General features: G+C 45.5%; 2 protein-coding genes across 2 annotated transcripts; one reads left to right on the plus strand and one right to left on the minus strand.

Annotated features, from left to right (window-relative positions):
• Positions 1 to 1,390: 1,390 nt before the first annotated feature.
• On the plus strand, positions 1,391 to 4,814 carry LOC125323338 (interleukin-17F-like). Its single transcript, XM_048298191.1, has 3 exons — positions 1,391 to 1,624; positions 2,524 to 2,744; positions 3,816 to 4,814. The coding sequence occupies exons 1-3, from the start codon at positions 1,601 to 1,603 to the stop codon at positions 4,051 to 4,053; spliced, it is 483 nt and encodes a 160-aa protein (XP_048154148.1). The 5' UTR covers positions 1,391 to 1,600; the 3' UTR covers positions 4,054 to 4,814.
• Positions 4,815 to 11,750: 6,936 nt separating this feature from the next.
• IL17A (interleukin 17A) lies at positions 11,751 to 12,965 on the minus strand. The gene is made up of 2 exons (XM_048299087.1): positions 12,730 to 12,965; positions 11,751 to 12,049 (listed from the first exon to the last, which is right to left on the minus strand). The coding sequence occupies exons 1-2, from the start codon at positions 12,954 to 12,956 to the stop codon at positions 11,812 to 11,814; spliced, it is 465 nt and encodes a 154-aa protein (XP_048155044.1). The 5' UTR covers positions 12,957 to 12,965; the 3' UTR covers positions 11,751 to 11,811.
• Between the last annotated feature and the right edge of the window lie 7,714 nt (positions 12,966 to 20,679).

The following is a 20,679-nucleotide window of genomic DNA, read 5'->3' on the forward strand; positions in this document are numbered from 1 at the left end:
CTGTTGATTTCCTGGGTGACTGAAGATGAATTTGTGTGAAGAGTCCTACCTTTCAGTCCTCTGCTTCCAGCTTGGCTACATGGCTTTTTGAAAAGTTTCTCTCAGGGCTTTTCTCCACCAATAAGCTCCATAAAGTGGTTACATGGGAGATTCTTCTGCCATAAAAATAGCTTTTACTTCCAAAGAGACCTGCTGGTGCTCCAGGGGAAAGAGCACATGCACTGTTCTTTCTCCTCCAGTTGGTGGCTGGTCCTTTCTGGACCGCAGGATGCAGAATCCTGTTTCCACTTTTATTTTCACATGTCTCTCCTGTTAGTTATTAAGTGAAGATTGTATGATTGAGAGGGATTAAAGCTTCCATGAACACAAAGGAGCAGGACCAGGTGGAGGAATTCAAAGGAAGCTCCTGACCCAGCTCTTTCAGGGTTGTCTGAGGAGGATGGCCAACCCAAGCCCACATGTAAGTCCCACCAAAGTCAATGGGAGAGGCTTTCCTCATATCACCTTGCTGGCTACAGCGCCACGGGACTCATTAGAGTATTTTGGGCTCATGCAAGACTTATGGGGTATACAGGAAAGTTGGGCAAAGGAAAGGATAAGGTGGATCAATAAGAAACAGTGTGTGTGGGAGTGCTAAAGACATTGAGATGGACTAGCTCCAGATTATTCCATAAGTCTGGGCCCCTCCCAGTGCTCCAGCCCCTTCCCCAGCTCATTTCCCCAGCTTTATTCCCCACCATGTGTATCCAAGGAGTCCATCTGGGGGAAATGCTGCTCCAAGGTCTACCCAGTTTACAGCTCAGGCAGGGACTGGGAGTGAAAGCTGAGCTGGAATGGGGCTCCTGGTGATGGTGGCCAAGGCCAGTGAAGGTGGTCAGGGCCCTCACAGGGCGTGTATGAGTTTTCAGAATTCTGCACAATGTGTCACCCCAGTGGGGAAGGCATCCCAGCTCCTGGTGCCCTGAGATTTCCCAGGAGGAGTTCCCCATGGCACCTATTCTTCCCCTGCCTGGTCCCTGCAGGACACAGGGATCCCTAAGATGAGGTGGGGGTGGATTGTGCAGTTGAAGGGAGGTTAAATGGTGAAGTTCCATGTCCTGCCCTCATTTTGAAGCCCTTGTTGGGTGCCTGAATTGCAGCTAGCTGATCTCTGCTGTTGGGTTTGTTTGAGGCACGTGGTAGTGCATCCACACTTGTTTGTGGTGAAAGAACACTATAATTAGAAAGAGGGGGTCGGAAGGAGTAAAAAAAAACAACTCCCTGAATAGTTTGGGGTTTTCTTCTATTTTTCTTTCCTTATCTCTTGATCTGCCTGAATAAATGGTATTGGCTGATTTGGGATGCTGGTAGTAGCATCTGCCCTTCCCTTTTTTGGAGGTAGATGGGAGGAAGTGGGCTAAAAATTGCAATATCAGCTCCTAACCTTGGGTCAGGTAAGCCAGCTGTGCTGCAATGGAAAGGGTGGCAGTGCCTGAGCTTTGCTATAAAATGGAGAGCACAACTAGCTCTGAGACACAAGCAGGGTTGAAAGGGTCTCAGAGAAGGAGAACTCTCGTGTCCTGTCGCCCTGACATCCACCCAAAGCAGCAGGGAGGTTACCATGGCTTTCACCAGCTCTGCTTTGGTAAGTAATTATATTCAATATAAAGGAATAAGATGGATTTGCAGCATGAGAGAAAGCAGAATGCAGATCCCCTGATTTGTACAGAAAACCCTTTTGGTCTTGCTGGGAGATGACTGGGATGCTGGGTGTGTCTGATGCAGCTGCTTGGTGATTGAGTGACAAGGGTGTGGTGGACTATCCATTATTTATTTATCTCTTGTTCATCAGCGCTGCTGACGTGGGATTGGCAGAGCCCTTTTTGCAGACAGCATGTTATCAAAATTGTTGAAATTTTACTGTGGGTATCTATGCGTTTGAATTTCAACCTGGGTAGCATTTGCAGCACTGTCAGCTCCTGACTTCCTTAAAAACCCTGCTTTTATTTTGTCTTCTTTTGAGGAGCTGGGCTTGACAAATCCTCGTGGTTCCCTTTCTGTTTAGGATATTCTGTGACTCTATTATTTACTAAAACTCTGCTTACTGCAAATGGCTCAAGAACCCCAGATTTTCTTGGGAAAAGGGGTATTTCCAGCAGATGGCTGTGGGTGGCCAATTTTTATGGTCCTGAAGAAGCTGTGGCTGGGCAAGGTTTTAAGCCTAAGCAGAGTCAGCTGAGTCCCTACCCCAGTTTTTAGACGATAAGACGGTGCTGTGTGACTGCAGAGCAGGATCTTCATAGCTTGTTGGAGAGATGCTCTTCTTGGTGCAGAATCAATGATGAATCAGAATTTAAATCGGGGTTTAGCATCTGTTATGATGAGTTTCATTAGCACCATTGTGCTATTTGCTCATCTTGGCCCATTTCACACAAATATAAGTATGAAGACGGTCCATTGGTGGTCCAGTCTAACCAAGACTTGGCTCTTTGTGCTCTCTCATTCCTGGCTGGGCAGAATTAATGACACCTTTCTCTCTCCCAGTTCAGATCACTGGTTTTGGTGCTGGTTTTAGCCCTCACTGTGAAGAGCTTACCCCACAGAAAGGCTGGTGCCTCTGCGAGGCTGAGTGAAGGTTGCCTGAACCAAAAGGATCTCAAATACCCCACAACAGTGAAAGTTGACATTCGTATCAGCAGCTCAGACCCTGCCTTTAGGATGGTCCATGACATCAGGAACCGGTCCCTCGCTCCTTGGGATTACAGGTAACTGCTCAGTTATTCTCTAAATTGTGAGGGCAGTGCCACAGATGGTTTTGTGTGGTGGTTTGTTCTCAGTATGTGCCCAGAGTCCCGTGAATATTGCAAACATTTCTTGACACACGCTGATGTTTCGATGTTGGGTGGGATTTCTCCAAGAGAAACTGTTTGCAGTGCAAAGGGATGTCATTGGAATGGTTTCAAATTATCTTGTCACTTTATCAATCACAGAATCATTTAGGTTGGAAAAGCCCTCTAAGGTCATTGAGCCCAACCATTCCCCCAGCACTGCCAAGGCCACCACTGACCCATGTCCCCAAGTGCCACATCCACACAGCTTTTAAACCCCTCCAGGGATGGTGATTCTGCCATCTCCCTGAGCAGCTGTGCCAGGCCTTAATAACCCTTTCAGGGAAGAAATTTTTCTTAATATCCAATCTAAACCTCCCCTGGGGCAACTTGAGGCCATTTTCTCTTGTCCCTGTTCCCTGGGAGCAGAGCCTGACTCCCCCCACCCCTGGCTGTCCCCTCCTGTCAGGGAGTTGTGCAGAGCCAGAAGTTCCCCCTGAGCCTCCTTTTCTCCAGGCTGAGCCCCTTTCTCAGCTCCCTCAGCCTCTCCTGGTGCTCCAGACCCTTCCCCAGCTCCTATGAGCAGCTTTCCAACCCCTCTGCCCCAAGCCTGTAGCATTGCATGGGGTTGAAATAATTATGAAATTAATTATTCCTCTAGAAAAAGAATGATGGGAGCACATTGTAATTTCACATTTTCCTAACAGAAAGAAACTTCCAAATGCTGAAATTAAAACCAAACAAAAATTAATAGGCCAGTAGTGGGTTCTATATTATTTAACCCAGCCCACTCCATTCATCAGCTCCTAAAGAATGATACAGCAATATTACCCTCCAGTGCTGATTCCATTTCTGGGAAATCATTGTGAAAACGTTGAGGACAGGGAAATCCTTTGTGTCTCATAGTGAGGACGCACAGGTAAATAAGATGATGGAGATATAAACAAGGAGATCCTGCCAAATGATGCTGTCCAAGTGCATAAATCAGTCTTGTGTCCCCATTCCCAGCCTGGATGACGATCCCAACCGCTTCCCGCGCGTGATTGCCGATGCCCGGTGCCGCCTGTCCGGCTGTGTGAGCCCCCTGGGGCAGGAGGACCACAGCCTCAACTCCGTGCCCATCAAGCAGGAGATCCTGGTGCTGCGGCGGGAGCAGCGCGGCTGCCTCCACTCCTACCACCTGGAGAAGAGGGTCATCACCGTGGGCTGCACCTGTGTCACTCCGGTCATCCAGCACCAGTCCTAGGAGGAATGTCTAGGGAAGGCAACATTGGGAAGAGGAAGTATCTCCCATAAACATCCCGCTGGTGAAATCCCACAGCCGCCCACCTCGCGTCCCAGGAATTCCACACACCATTCCCCTTCCAATTCTGAGCAAATTGTCTCCTGAAAGTCGTGATTCTTGCTGTTGTTCATGTATGGATTTTAGGATGGGAATCACTGGTAGCTGGTGATGGAGGGGAGGAAGAGTTCTGTTTGTGGCCCCAAGCAGTGAGAGGGTAAAGCAGTGCTGTTCAAAATTTATTTTTCATTGTGGTTTATATCAGTTTGGTGAATCAAATTAATTATAGTTTCCAAAGTTGTTCTTGGCAGTAAATTGCCCTAATTGAACATATGCCCACCACCACTGCCATAAAAAATGCCTCCTCTCTCCTTTCCTCTCTTCCTCCCTCCCTCCCTTCCTCATCCCTATCTCCTTTCCCTCTCTGGCCATCCCTGCTCTCTGGGATATTACTGGTGTCAGTCAGACATTGGTGCCACCAGGCCTGCTTGTCAGCACACTCTGGGTTTGTGTCACTGCTTGTCCGTGGGAACAGAGATTGATTTATTGCAGAACATTTTGGGAGATACTTGAGTCCACTTTGTTGAGTGTTAAAATGTTAAAGACCCAACAGATATCTATATTTCTATTTATGTCTTCTATTTATGGCGGTATTTATGGATCTGTGTGCGCTCAGAGTATAAAAAAGATTGATACATTTAATCTGTATTTATTAAATAACTTATCTGCTGAATAAAAATAATATTTTATTTTAAAAGATGTTTTTTTATGATAGCTCAGAACGACAGCAGACACAGAGAATGGGTTTGTGCTGTGGTAGCACTGAGAGATTTTGGCACAGATCGGGCGTTTTCCGGTGCAGTGAAATGAGTAAGAGGGAGCAGAAGAGAACTTGCAGCCTAAACAGATGAAAAGACACAAAGAAGAGGCTGAAAGCAGCGAAGGGGTGTTCTGCAGGCAGTAGTGGCAATGGAACAAGGTTCTCTAGGCCTTTGGGGTTGTCTCTAGGGATGGTGGGGAAAAAAGACAGGAGATATCACATCCCAGGGCTGCAGCTGGAATTTGGGATGGTTCACGAGAGCTCGGAAAGGCCTGTTCTATCCTGTTCCAGGCAAGGTAACATCCCTATAAGCAACCTTCTCCTCCCCCAGCTGAATAGTTGGCTGAGCAGGAATGCAGGGAGATGTGAGATGGCTTCATCTCACTGCCCCTTAGCCAGGTAATTCACAGGTGCTGGGATTAAAGTGGTGGATGAGGATCGCTGGACACCAAGGAACCAGGAGCTGTGCCTGCAGGGTGTGGTTTCCCGCTGAGCTGAGCTGTCCTGCCTTAGGAACGGAGGAATTGCCCTTTCCTTGCCTTAGCTGCACAAGGAGCACAGCCTGGCACAGCTCACTGTTTAGGAGTTGGACTGGATGATCCCTGTGTGTCCCTCAGGATGTTCCATGATTCTATAACTATTTACTGTTTTATCAAACTACTGCAATGTTGCTTTCTTTGACATTGCTCCTCTTTCACCCAGAACTGGGGCAGGCTCTCAGACCTCTGACTTCGGTTTCTTCTGGGGGAGGTTTTAAGCCTGTATTTCCTTTTTCATTTAAATCAGGACAAACCTGTGCAAGCATTCTTGTATTTCATTTTGACTGCACAGAAACCACTTTAAGTTAGATCCACCTGGTGCAGGTAGACCTTGGTTTCCTCCCCAGCGTGGGCCAGGCAAGTTGTTGGGCCTAAATGACTCAAGGCCAGGTTGGATGGGGCTTTGGGACACCGGGGATAGTGGAAGGTGTCCCTCTGCCCATGGCAGGGGGTGGAATGCGATGGTCTTTGAGTTCCCTTCCAACCCAAACCATTCCATGATTCTATGACTCTGTGATGACTCTTCTGGTGCTTTTTATTGAGTCAGGTGTGTTTTGTGCCCCGTGGGACACTGGGAGTCACTTCAACAATCCGTGGGTACCTTTCTCATTCAGTTGCAAACATCTGCACTCATTTGTGGCAGCAGCTGTTTCGTTATGACCACTGAGCTCTTCATGTGGTGCGGAGCAAGCCCAGGGAGGCGTCTCCTGCTTTCCTCTTACAGTAACCGCTGACCAGGAAATCGCAACCTGCTTCTTACTCCTGACCTACTTCTCTCCACAAACCTGCCTTGTGGGGCTGCCCTCACTTGTTTTTCAGGGAGAAAACTGCCCTGCGTTTCTCCTCTCAGTCATAATTAGTTTGACACTGGGTTCATGGCAGTGTATGCCCTGTGCTGATGCTCCTAAACACCCACCAGCTTACCCTAAGAGTGGTCCTAACTGGACGGATAATGAAGTAGCTAATTAGGAAAATACACAGGCTAATTAAGGAAGTCTCGCCCATGGGTCATAAGGTTTTGCAGGCAGAGCTCTCAGCTGCAAACCACACACCACTCAGGGAGGCATTGCCCGTACCTGGGGTTTGTTTCCTCCTAATGGCATCGTTCTTAGAGTGCAGCTGCTTGTAAATACAAGCCTGGTTATTTTTTGGGTGCTGGCTTTCACTACCAGCAATCTATTAATTTGGGGGCTAGAACTAGATGATCTTTAAGGTCCCTTCTAACATAAACCATCCTGTGATTCTGTGAATCAGAGACCACGACAAACAAATTTATGCTTCTTGTAAAGAGTACAGTCATATCACCACTGAGAGCAAGAGCAGTTCACAGCCTTTGCTAAAGGCTTTGCTTGGTTTGTTCCCTCTGCAGCAATGGACCCAGATCGTGCGTGCCCAGCTGGGCATCTCTGGCTCTGAAATGTGGCTTGGAGCAGCCTCCAGGGACTGGGTTGTTTTACCAGGAGGAGAGGACACAGCTGGAGGTGTAGCAACAGTGCCCAGTGTCTTCTTGCAACCTGCTGGGCTAAGCAGCCTCCAGTAACAGGTTGGTATCTGAGCCTTTTGGCCTTTCCTATTCCTTTTCTCTTCTGATTTCCTCTCACTAACCTCCTACCTTTGTTCCTTGCTTACTGCTCCCCTTGGCCGTGTGTTCTGGCAGCTGATCCTGTTGTAGCAGCTCCCACGGGATGCTGGATGGAGCACAGTTCAGACCCCTGTTGCATTACCATGGGCTGGGGGGCACAGCAGCGATGTTAGCACAGGTAGATGCCTCCTCCCAGACCCATGCTGTGACCTGTGAATGTATTGGCCAGAAAGTATCTCTGGCCTCTTTGGACCACTGACCACAGGCAGGTGCTCCTGGGAGTGTTAAAAGGGACTCCGGGCCACGGCAGCCTGTTCCACAAAAACCATTGCTTTGGAAAGTGTGCAAAATTAAATGCATAAAGAATGCAAAGGTTGCAAGCTAAAAGGTTGAAAAACCCCAAGAATTTTCTGTTTGGTAAGTCAGAGGGTTAATGGGTGGAAAGACTGGAAGCTGACATGGTTTATTGGGAGCTTGATATTACAGACAAAATTTTGAGGTGCTGAGCAATTTTCTGATCAGTCCAGAAATTCTCTGGAAGAACAATTTTCTGGTCAGTCCTGTGGGGATCTGTGGGTTGGTGCCAACATGATGGGTATATATGATGGGGTGAGTTCCTCTATCAGCTGCAAGTTCTGGATATGGCCCGAGAGACCAGACCAGAAACCTGCTCCCATGTCACCATCACCTCCAAAACAGGAGCCTTGCCTTGATCTTCCCTGTGAGGGTGGTGAGGCACTGGCAGAGAGAAGCTGTGGCTGTTCCATCCCTAGAAGTGTCCAAGGCCGGGTTGGACAGGGCTTGGAGCAACCTGAGATAGAGGAAGGTGTCCAGATCATCCATAGAACTGGATGATCTTTAACGTCTTTTCCAACCCAATCCATTCTATAATTCCACAATCTCCTTTTATCTCCATGCCCTTCTTCCTTTTACTTCTTTGATATTATTTTTAACCTTGTGCTCAAGAAGAATGAGTGGGCTGATTCTGCATTTTCTACAGCACTGTTGCAAGGCAGTGACAAAAACCCCAAAACCTGCTTAAAATGTCTGTGATTGTCTGGTACTGCTTGGCAGAGCCAGAGCTGTTGGTGGGCATGGGACATGTGCTGGTGCTGGATGTCAGGAGCTGAGAAGATGCCAGCCAGGCTCAGCACCAGACATAAACTGCATTTCCTGCCTTTGCTGCTCACAAAGAGGAGTTCCAGGAGCTGGACTTTGACGATCCTTGTGGGTGCCTTCCAACTCAGGGTATTCTAGGATTAAAAATGTTTTTCATATTTTCTAATTATTCCCCATACTTCCAGGGCTAGATAGTGGAAGCAGGTTCAGGTCCTTATCTCTTCAGAGAAATCCCTTCTTGCTTTTGGTGTAACTTTTTATTTATTCTTCCTCCAGAAAAATTGCTCAGCTTTTCTACCTTTTTCTATAACTTTAACAAAATATTAAAAATATGTTTGATTCTCCTTGGGGCTTATGGACTGACAGAATACCGTTTTCTGGGCACACCTTTCTATGAGTAAAATCAGTACAAACCATCATGTTTTGTGTTTTATCTGCATTCTCAGTAAGCACGATATATTTGTATCATGATAAAGGTTCCCTGTTCTGGTAAATGAACACATATGGTTTATCTCCTCTCTAACTTGACCTCATAATTTTTCAGAGTGGCTTTTTATTTCAGACTTCTGAAACTTGTGTTCTTGGCCTTGTTACAGCTGAATCTGCAGCACCTTTTACAAGCATCTGGTTTCTACCCAGATTACTTTGATAAGTGGCAACGATGAGCATGATTATCTGCAAAAATCCAATCTCAAACTTCCCTTTCTGGTGCGTTTTACTCACAGGTTGCCAAGACACTGCTGCTCAGATTCTGCAAACTGACATGAAATAGAGATGGGGAGCAGTGCTGGACTGGAAAATTTTATGTTGGAGAGGGTTTTGCAGCAATTCCGCCCCCCTCCCTCCAATGACAATATCATTTAAAAGCAGCTAATTAGCAGAAATTTTCACTGAAACTCTTGAAAACAAGGAGGAACAAACTTTACCTGTTAAACCTCAAACAGATAAGAGCTGTGCATGGGTGAAAGAGGAGCTCTACTCTCTTTGGTCTCTCATTGTGATCATTATTGATTGTAGAAAAATAAGGACACTGATGAGGTGACCCTTGTCAGGGTGCATTGGTTTGGGATTATTCTACACTTTTCCAAGTGAACACAGCAGTGTGAAGGGAAATCTCTTGGCTCATGGTGCCGGGAGTTAGGAGAGAACTTGCAGTAGTAAAGAAAACAGTCTTCTGGCCCCATCAATCTGGGTGATAAATTAACCTATTAAATGCTTCTGCAGGAGCATGTAGAACACCCAGGCAGCCTGTAGGTGTGAGCACAAAGTTGTTCAAATAAATAAAAATTAGTTCTGTCCTAAGGCACAGATTTAGCTGGGTTGGTAAATGGTTGAACAAAAACCATGCTGGTGGAAGGGAGACTGGGGAATCTTCACTAAGGCCAGGTTGGATGGGGCTTGGAGCAACCTGGGGTAGTGGAAAGTGTCCCTGCTCATGGCAGGGGACGGAACTAAATGACCTTTAAGGTCCTTCCAACCCAAACTATTCCATGATGATGCTCTGTGAAGTCAGTCAGCAGAAAACTGTTGGCTTTTCAACTCTCCAGCTGTGTCAGCTCTTTCTGATCTGGTTCTGAGTTTTTCCACCTCAGCATAGCTCTCTCAGCACTTTCCAGTCCCCATTATACATGTGCCAACTCCAGCTAGTGGCACATGACTTCCAGGGAAGAAAGGGTTGGACTTTTGGTGATTTTAACTGTTAGAAGTTACTTGGGCTAATTGCAGACAATTTGACAAAACTCCTTCTAGGAGTGGTAGGACAGTGAGAGATTATCTAAACATCAAAGAAATCAGTTCTGTTTCAATCTTTCTAGACTGATATTTATATAAATCTTTGAAAACCTCGAAGGATGACCATTCCTTGATGGTTTTGGTTTGGGTGTTTTTTTGGTTTTTTTTTTTGAAATCTGTTCACATGCTTAATACTTGTGGGATAGTCAGCTGGGTTAAACTTCAGGACCTGCAGGAGAAGAAAGGGGCTTCCTTAAGGAAGAATAACTGGAGATAAGATCAGAAACTAGCTAAATTAGGATCATACGCACTCCTAGATTCCTATGTTTGGGCAAAGCTATATCAATGTTTGAAGGTAACTAAAGGTGTGGGCAGGAGCTCATTGTTGTGATTGCAGGTACTGAGATCAGTTTGAGTTAATCAGTGTTTCCTTGGTCCGCTGCTTATCTGCCAGGTCAAGGAATGGTGTGGCTGTGCTGTGGGTTTAGGTTACAGGCTGACTCACCTGGAGTAGGTTAGGGAGGGTTTCGGCTCGCTGGAACAGCCGGAGGGAATAAGCCCCAGTAGCAAAAGTTGGGATGGTCACAGCTGGATCTGGAGAAGATGCTTTCACCTGAGAGGACTCTCCCACTCATTAGGGACTCTCAGCCCCGAGCTCTGCATCTCTACAAGTTCCGTATTTGCTGTTGCATTTGCCAGTGGCACTTTGCCACTGCCTGAGCAGGGCCACACCTCCCTGAGACAGCAGCAAACAAAACGCCCACATCTTCACCAGCCAGCCTTGCCCTCTGAAACATGGAACATGTTCATTGGAGCGCTTTTAACCCAAGTGTGCTTTAAATAAACCCACCTGCTCTGCCAGACACCCACCCACGCAAACCCCATCTGACCGCAGCTGAAGTGCAATGTCAGGGTGCTCCATATTTGAAGCTCTGAAAACGTACTGGAAGGACATGAACACAGAGAAAATTATGATTGCAATCAGCAAGAGGTGGTTAATTGCTTCAGTCACCTGCTTGACTCTCGTGAGCTTCCCCAGGTGTACCCAGGTGGTGTCTCTGCTCCACAGGAAATAGGTTGAAACGCGCTGGGCTGAGATTCACAGATAATGCTGGAGCAAAGTTAAAGCTCAGCAGTGGAAATGCAATCGCTGTTTTAGGAGAGGGAGCTTCTTGGAGTTTCTTACCCCAAAGAAGTATTGTGTTGAATCCATCTTTAAAAATCCTTTTCCAGTCGGATAATTTGGTGGATAAGTGGGTAGTTACCCAGTAGAAATTTTTTTGCTTGTCTGTCCTTAACGTGAATCTCCTGGGTGCCACTTTATAAATTACTTTCCTCCAGGTATCTTAGCTTCTCTATTGGTAAAATGGTGTTTTCCCTAATTTTTTTTCCGTGGGGTTTACGTTCTACTGCTGCAGAGGTAGATGTTACCAAGAGAATTTGAGGCTTTAGCATCATGTAAATCTCTTTATGGTCATGATTAAGTGATTTCTTGCCTTATCAAGAAGACTTCTTTAGAAAGAAAGGAGAATACCAAAGAATTTTTCCACTTATTTTTTATTACACAAAGATAAATAAACATTACCTTAATACTTAAAAAAAATATATTAGGATAATACATTATTACCATTTTTTCCACCAGAATAAATAGATTTATATAAATAGACATTTCAAAGTGTAAACTAAAGATGGGTAGAGTTCCCATTACTTTGCAGCCCAGCACGTGGAGGTGTCATGGTTCTGAATTTGTGGAGTTCAAGATTTTTGGGGGGAAAACATTAAATTTTTTAACCAAGACGCCTATTTTTCAGTACATTCTGATGTATTCTAGTTAATTTTTATGGCTTGATTCAGCTTTTTGGAGGCTGGATCAGCCTTTTTCATTTCCATGCAAGGAAATTCTCTGTAGTTCCTTGCCCCTCTGTCTCCCTTCAGGCCTGGTGCTGGATCAAGGGGGTGACACACGTGCAGCCCACGGTGATTATTTTCTTCTCCAGCCTGTAGGATTGCTGGCAGCCCTTCTGCTCCCTGCGGAGGACCAGGATCTCCTGCTTGATGGGGACGGAATTGAGGCTGTGGTCCAGCTGCCCCTCCGGAGTCACGCACCGGGAGTGGCGGCACTCGGCGTCCGCGATCAGCCGGGGGAAGCGGTCGTGGTCCTCGTCGATCCTGGGGGTTGGCAGGAAAGGGAGTATTTGAATCCAAAGGCATGATAGTCTGGATAACTATGGGCTCCCAGCTCGGGAACCTGTGCATCCTGGGGTATATTTCCTACGGAGGGACAGCAGATTCTCCAAAACCCCAGGTTTTTCAGAAATAAAATGTAAGTAACTAAATACTGGATGTTTTTAAATGCATGGCTGCATGCAACTGCCTTTGCAAAGGACTTGCTTCAAGAAGGCACTGATTTTGAAAGACTGATCAGAAACGATTTGAGCTTCCCAACGTGTCACTGCAACTAACAGAGCCCAAAGCCTTCAGTTCCTCCCCAAAATGTGAAATGCTGGTGTTATTAAGCCACCATTGAATTTGGTGCAATATTAACCCCCTGAGGTATTTTTTTATGATGTTTCAGGTAAAGAATGCTTTTGAAGATAAAGCTTGCCCCAGTACACAAATTAATTAAATTATAGAAGTCATTTGCTTTTCCTTCTATATATTGCCTAGGCTATGCGTTTGTTTTGTGCTGCTTTTTGTACTGGTTCTCTTTCAAAGAGGATTATAGGGACTGTGGACACCCTCATATTTCCAAAATCTCTCGACTGTGAAGCACTGAAAATAGAGATGAAACCATTTTTCTTGTCCAGGGCTTCCAGTGTTTTTCCAGGCTGTAAGGACAGGGATCATACCTGTAATCCCACGGAGCCAGAGAGCGGCTGCTGACATCCGGACTGGCTTTGGTGTCCTGGTTCATGTTGCTCATGCTGAGGTTGACTCTCACAGTTTGGGGGAATTTTGAGTCTGTTTGGGTCAGGCATCCAGCAGATGCTTGCTTGAAGATGTTCTCTGGCTTGAGCCCAGGCTTGATCACCTTCCCATGGGCAGGAATGCTGGCTGACAGCATGGCCAGCAGCATGAGGAGCAGGGGTCTGAGCTGAAGAAAATTGGTACATTTAGGGCACAAGACAGGTGTGAAATTCATCCACAGTCAGCCTAACTGGTAGTTAAAGCTTATACTGCAGGTTGGAATAATGATAGGAAAATGTGCTGTACGTCACATCAATGTTCTCATTAACTGATTCTCACAGTGCTGACAGGTATAGTATACACCCCGTTGTAATTCGGCAATTAAAAAATATTAAATTATAGAAAATAATATAATACAGACGATAGAAGAAAGGATATAACAAGAAGAAAAACACTCTAAGGTTGAGTTTTCAATGTATTTCTTGCCTCAGAGAATGCTGTGGTAGCCCATGTCACTAATGTACAGTCTCATTGCTGCCCCATGAGCATTCTCACATTTTAGTTATTTTTAATTATGAATGATTTAAACAAGCATTTTAAAGGTGGGTGCAGATCCCTATTCAATCTACTAGAATTTAAATCTTAAATTAAATCTCTGTCAAACTGGGGGGAAAATAAATCCAGAATTTAAGTTCTTACCAGAGAAGCGCAAAGAGTTGGAGACATCTTCGTTCCCTTACTGCTTCTGATGCTTGTGCTGGGCTCTGCTGAACTGAAGGTGTCTGGGTACATCTGATGCTGGACCTTTTATAAGGGTTTATGGGCTGTGCTAAATAATTTGGAGTAGGTGTTTTTTTCCCCAACCTTCACTGTGGTTCTGACCATAACCTAAATTAAGACGTGTATGTATATAGGTTCCATTAACACAGGTGGCATACAGGATATATCTTAGATCTGTAGATGCATTCCTTCAGCCATGTCACTGAAACACCAAAAAAACCCAGATGATTTTAGGAAACCACAAACATTACAAATTCGTGGGTGCAAAGTATTCAGTTTGAAATCGGGATGCTGTAAGTATCAAACCCAAATGTTGCTGGCACAGGTTTGGATCTGTTCGCTCCTAGGTCTGTCTGATGTCTTTTCACCCCAAATTGGGCAGATGTTGGACAGCTGGCCACCATCGAATTGCTCTCTTATTCTTCCCATGGGCTGTAATTTGTCTTGATGTCTGAGGAGCAATGCCCCTGCTCAAGCTCAGTTCTTCCCTGAACTGGGCTATTTTTATTCATGGTTAAACCTCAGGTGTGATATCTCAGTGTTGATCAGAATGTTTCGCGATAGTGAGTTCCCAAAAGTCAGTCATTCTCCACATGGGAAATAAAGTGAGTGAGCTTTGTTTTGAGCTTGCCACTTTTTCATTTTGCTTTCATTTTGCTTCTCTTGTGTTATGAGACACTGTTTTGTTCCTAAGGAAAGGAGTTTGGGAAGTGTGATGGATATAGTTAAACTTCCAGTTCCTAAGTTACAGGGAGGACAGGGGCTCCAGAGAAACTTTGTAAAGGCTGAGAGATGCAAAATGACACCCCGGCACAGGGTGTCCAGAGAAGCTGTGGCTGCCCCTGGATCCCTGGAAGTGTCCAAGGCCAGGTTGAATGGGGCTTGGAGCAACCTGGGATAGTGGAAGGTGTCCCTGCCCATGACAGGGGGTGGAACTGGATAATATTCAAGGTCCCTTTCAACCCAAACCATTCTAGGATTCTATGATGTCGAGTCTGTTCTCTGATATTTCTTTTTTTAGGAAATACTCCCATCACTTTGCTCTGACAGTGGGTTACGAGTAGCTCAGATGTGCCCTATAAAGTGACACTCAGTGTAACAGCCTTGAGCCGCTGATCAGAACTTTTCCCAGGCCTAATTTTGGTGGTTTTTCCATGAAAATGATGAGGAGAAGGTACGGATTTTTTACATTTGCTTAATATTTATGCTTAAGTCCAAATTTTACTCACCTTGTTCCATCCAAAGGAGGATGCAAATAAGGGTAGAATTTAGTTTGTGGTTTCTGGGATATCCATGACCTACATCCGCTTGTTTAAAAGACGTTGATGCTTCAGAAATTAAACGTGTATTTCAGTTTCCCTCTTCAAGCTAGAGGTGCACAGGTTAAAGGAAATGGTTCCCTCAGAAGGGGTTTTCTCTACTGCCATTTACTGAAATATCCTTTCAAAGTGGGTCAGTTAAATTGCCAATTTTAGAAGCAAAATACGTTTTCGAAAGCCTACAAGGTAGTGGAAGGTCAGATTCAACCAGCCTGACCCTAAATTGTCTACCCTAAATGCGTCAGTGGTTTGGGTTACCTAGGTACTTGAAAGGTGAATAGTTAAGCATTCAAACATGGCTGATCCACCACAACATTGCAATGGCGAAAGAAAAAATTTCCATGGTTTATATCATCAAGGTGTAAACGTGTTTGTTGGCAGTTGTCATAGGCAAGATGTGAAGGTCTGAGGAGAACACGTGTGTCTTGAAATGCTTCTACCAGGTCTGAATTATGCAAAGGAAACTCTTGCATTTCTGGTTTCAAGATTTTTCCGAGTGCAAAATAATCGTTTTGTAATTTTTAATGCTCTGAAGTGAAAAAAAAAAAAGATTAATATGATTTTCCCCATGAGATTAGAGTTAACCCTGTAAGATTTGTTTTATTCTGACACATCATTTTCTCTTAGCTAGAGATCTGGAATCTGGGACACTAACAAAGGCTTATTGAAACAAACAAAAAATTAAAGATTATCAAAAGCCTTTTGAATTGGAACCTACCCCTTCTCTTGGCTCTGGTGAAAGCTTTCTTGAGATTAAGTTTCTGTTGAAGTACTTTGCCCAGCTGAGATTCTTCAGATGAAATCTGAGTGTGTTGGCATGGATGACACTTTCTCCCCTCAAATAGTATCTTAGAATCACAGAATGGTTTGGGTTGGAAGGGACCTCAAAGACCATCCTGTTCCACTCTATGCCATGGGCAAGGACACCTTCCACTATCCCAGGCTGCTCCAAGCCCCGTCCAACCTGGCCTTGGACATCTCCAGGGATGGGGCAGCCACAGAGACCCTACAAGTGCTGAAGCTCTGGAGTCCTGACTGAACTTGCTGTAAATTAAAAGAGAACTTCCAGGGAACTCCAAATACTTTACACTTTTTTTTTTTTTTTATTGCTATCAGTTAAGTTTATGATATTTCTATAAAATAAGATTTTTTTTTTATTATTATTAAATGAAGACATTTACTTTTTGGTTTTTTCTTGCTGAAGAGAATATTTTTCAGTACCTATTATAAACCCCTGTAAATACAGCAGCACTCTCCTTCCTACATACAAGCATTGCATGACCCACTCTGTATTGTGGAGGTAATTTCTAGGGTTAGACTGAGCCTGAGACCAGTGGTGATGTGTGGGAAACTCAGAATTTGATAGGACAAGGCTCTGAGCACTCTGGTTAAACACCGACATTTAATTTTAGTTCAATTTAATTAAATCATCCTATGAGTGGATGGTTGGGTCAGACGCATTCAGAGGTCCCCTTCAAATTGGCTAAATCCAGAGAAGGGCCAGGAAAATGCTTGGAGGGCTGAAGCACCTCTGCTCTGGAGCCAGGTTGGGAGAGCTGGGGGTGTCCAACCCTGTGTTGGGTCTGGCTGAGCTGCAGTTCATTTTCCCACAGCAGCTTTCCCAGTGCTGGGCTTTGCATTGGGAGCTGGAAAGGTTTTGGGAACACCCCAGTGTTTTGGCTACTTCTGGGCAGGGCTGGCACAGCACCAGCTCTGTCTCTCCATTTCCCCCATTGAGGGGCTGGAAGTGGCCAAGATCCTGGGAGGGCACACAACTGAGGTAGCTGACCCAAATTATCCAAAGGAATATTCCATACCATAGGATGTCATCTCAGGTAAAAGCTAAGAAAAGGAGGAAGGGGGTGCATTTGTTGTTTACAATGTTTGCCTTCCAGAGAAACTGCTCTGTGTGCTGAAGCCCTGCTTCCCAGGAAGTGGCTGGACATTGCTCACTGATGGGAAGTAGAGAATAAAATTATTGGTTTTTCTCTTTGCTTGTGCACGAGCAAACTTTTGCTTTTGCTTTAGTAAACTGCCTTGTCTCGACCTATGAGTTGTTTCCCTTCTTATTTTCTCTCTCCTGTCCAGCTGGAAAGGGGGAGTGATAGAGTGGCTTGGTGTCCAGGCAAGATCCATCTGCCACATGCCTGGGGAAGAGAAGAGACTTTAGAGCCCCTTCCAAGGCCTAAAGGGGCTCCAGGAGAGCTGCAGAGGGACTTGGGACAAGGGGATGGAGGGACAGGACACAGGGAATGGCTTCCCACTGTCAGAGGGCAGGGATAGATGGGAATGTTGGGGAGAAATTCTCCCCTGTGAGGGTGGTGAGGCCCAGAGCAGCTGTGGCTGCCCCTGGATCCCTGGAAGTGTCCAAGGCCAGGCTGGATGGGGCTTGGAGCAACCTGGGCTAGTGGAAGATGTCCCTGCCCATGGCAGGGGGTGGAATGGGATGATCTTTAAAGGTCCCTTCCAATCCCAGCCATTCCATGGTTCTATGAAGTCACTGCACCAGTCTCCTACCCCTTGATTTTTACACAGGAGACGCAGCAGAAGAGCTAAAGTAACATTTTTCCTCTATTAAACACCTGTATTTTTCCTCCCCAGCCACTGCAGTAAAAATGATCATCTCCTACTTCAGGCCTAAATTTTGCATAACTAATATCTTACAGATACTCAGTATCGGGGAAGTCAGCTTCAAGAAAATGAGCTGCAAAATGTCATTTTAGGAAAGGGACACTTGTGGAGCATTGAGAGGTCAGTGCTGTGTGCCCAAAATCCAGCCCTTAGTTTGTGCTCCACCACTTTTAAACCAAATTAAATTCAGAAAACTTGTTTTCTCACCAGTATATCCCTGTATCCCAGAGTTTATCAGAGTTGCCAGGCAGGTCTGATAGGGCAGCTTGCAGAAATAAACTAATTTCTACTGTAGCCATTTGCCTGCTCCCAGGAAAAATCTGAAAATCTTGGTCATTCATCATGGAATCAAAAGATCATAGAATCATGGAGTAGTTTGGGTTGGAAAGGACCTTTTAAATGTCATGTAGTCCAACACCCTGCAATGAGCAGCATCTTCTACTACATCAGCTTGTTCAGAGCCCCATCCAACCTGATCTTGAATTTCCAGAAGCATCTCTTTTTAAGAAGGGAAGTTCCTATTGTTCTGTTTTATCTTGCAGAGCAATCACTCCTGGCCACAACATTTGGTGTGCAAGAAACGCTCAGAATACAGAGGTTTTATGGAATAAGTGAGTCAGAGTGGTTTTGGTGAGAGCTGTAAAAGCACCAGTAGGATCCTAATTTTTGAGCCCTTTCACCTCACTGCGGTTCAGTCTGACTTGTTTTATATTTTTTATTTTTTCTTTAAATAAGTAATGGAAATTCATCCCTTTTCCAATCATATGCTAATTCTGACCACGGTTCAGTGAAGTTTCCAGAACTATCCCAGGGAGGGATTTCAGAGAATAAGCACTGCTGAAGGCTTCCTACTCAGAGATGTGGCCTTGTGAAGGTGGGGTGTGGACCATGGGTGGGTGACAAAAGCTCTGTGTCCTGTTCTAACCCAAAAAATGTCTCTTAACCAGAGCTGGTCCTTCTGTGCTGATGCCATGGATACACAGGCAAAGTGAATAGGTGTATGCCAGGTAGAATGGAGCATCCCTGATCTTTCATTCCTGGCTGAACTGAATGTGCTGAGCCCAGTTGGGCTAGAAAAGGAATTGTGGTTCTTTGTTTCAACCAATGCACAATTCTGAGAAGGAATTTTAATTTCTGTCTTGTTTTACACGTTTTATTTTCCTCATGTAATTGAGCAAATAGACATGGGTACTTTTTCCCCACTCATGTTTTTGACAAGATTTCTCTGGGGTACTTGGCAGGGCAGTTGGCTGAAATCTCTTTTAAAGTTGTGGGACTATTTCCGCTTATGTCCTGGTTCTCCAGGATTTTCTTTTTTGGGGTTTGCTTTGCCCACTGTTGGGAGGCTCTGGGGATCCACAGCCCAGTGCTGTGCTCCACAGGTGTCCCTTGCATTGATGTGGTGCTGAGCAAACCCAGGTTGTGTGGAGGGGAGGTGCAGTGAGCTATGAGGTGTTAAAAAATCCCCTTTTGACTCATTCCCAGGTAAAACCGAGAACAGTTTGCATTAAATGCTCAGAAATCCCCAGGGATTTAGGACTGTGAAATGGGGCATCTCGGTGGTTACGATCCATGAACTGTCAGGGATGACACAGTCCTTGCTCAGGATGAATTAACTGTGCATCTGGAGTGAGAGGGAACCTGGGGATAGAATAATGGAATGGTTTGGATTGGAAAGGACCTTGAAACCCATCTCATTCCAACCCCCTGCCATGGGCAGGAACACCTCCCACTAGCCCAGGGTGCTCCAAGTCCCGTCCAACCTGGCCTTGGACACTCCAGGGATCCAGGGGCAGCCACAGCTTCTCTGGGCACCCTGTGCCAGGGCCTCACCACCCTTAGGATCAATTTGTCTTTTAACTTGAATTTCATAACCTTCCTAGACTCAGGAGTGCCAGCAAACCCATACAATGTGTACAATCCTTCCTGCCCCTCAGAACCCTCCCCATGGGGACTTAAAGCCTGGTGTCCTTTGCTCTGTCACACACATGATCCTGGCCAGACTGTCCCCCCACACACTGCTGCCTTTTGTGTGTCTGGGTCTTCCAAGGGACATTGTCCATGGAGACCTGACAAAAATGAAGCTATGCTCCGTTGCATCCGGGAAGATGTGTCATTTCTGTTCTCAGCAGAGATCCAAACTGCTTTGGAACAGACTGGTGCCACTGCTCATTCTGCTGCATCCATGCTCCCTCCTCCCCATCCATCCAGCAAAATATAAGGGCGTCATGGATGATGCACGTAATGAACTTGATATACCTTTGTTCATTTATTTATTGACAGCTTTGAAATTTTTTTGGTGGGGTGAAGATGGGGAACAACCGGCTGAGCTGAATGTCTGAAGTTAGACATCCGAGTTCATAGCCTGGCTCAGAGAAAAGGTCAGCAAAGCCATTTTCAAGTTTTTTGGCTGTTTTTCTTCATTAGCTGCAGTGTGGTGGGGGTGGGAAGATTCAGAGATACCTCACAGGGAGATGTGTGATCTGGTGTGTGTGTTGTGGCTAAGTTGATATGGGATGACTGATGTCAAAAACCTTTGCCATGCAGATTATTGTTATTTATAGCTCCTTTTTGCATTAAATAAGTAAGAAAAACATGGACACAGAGTGTTTTCAAGAATATGTTGCTCTTGTTATTTATGTGTTTTTTTTAATAATTTACTTACAGATTACTTGGTCTGGCAGTGCTCAGCAAAAGGGGGTGTGTGGATGCAAGTTTGATTGATAGGGAAAGGAAATTAAGATGGTTGTGTCTCTGCAGATCCACATTGATTTAGGAACCTGCTGAATGTTCCAGAGCCAACAGCTTTGTGTGTGATATTCTGGGCCTCTGGTAATCATGGAATGGTTTGGGTTGAAAAGGACCTTAAAGCACATCTCATTCCAACCCTCCTGCTGTGGGCAGGGACACCTTCCACTGGACCAGGTTGCTCAGAGCCCCATCCAGCCTGGCCTTGGACACTTCCAGGGATGAAGGAAATGCTGGAGTAGCCTGCAGTGATGCTTATGAAAACCAAAAGCCTATCCCAAACCTTTCCAGGTGCCTCATCCCCAGATGCACCTCTGGAGACATTCGGAGGAGTAGCAGATCCATCCAGGAGGAAGGGCTGGTGAGGCTGAGCTGAGGCAGAGGCAGGCAAACCTTCCCGGCTTGGTGTTTTCC

Source organism: Corvus hawaiiensis, chromosome 3, assembly GCF_020740725.1.
Source record: "Corvus hawaiiensis isolate bCorHaw1 chromosome 3, bCorHaw1.pri.cur, whole genome shotgun sequence".
Classification (NCBI taxonomy): Eukaryota; Metazoa; Chordata; class Aves; order Passeriformes; family Corvidae; genus Corvus; species Corvus hawaiiensis.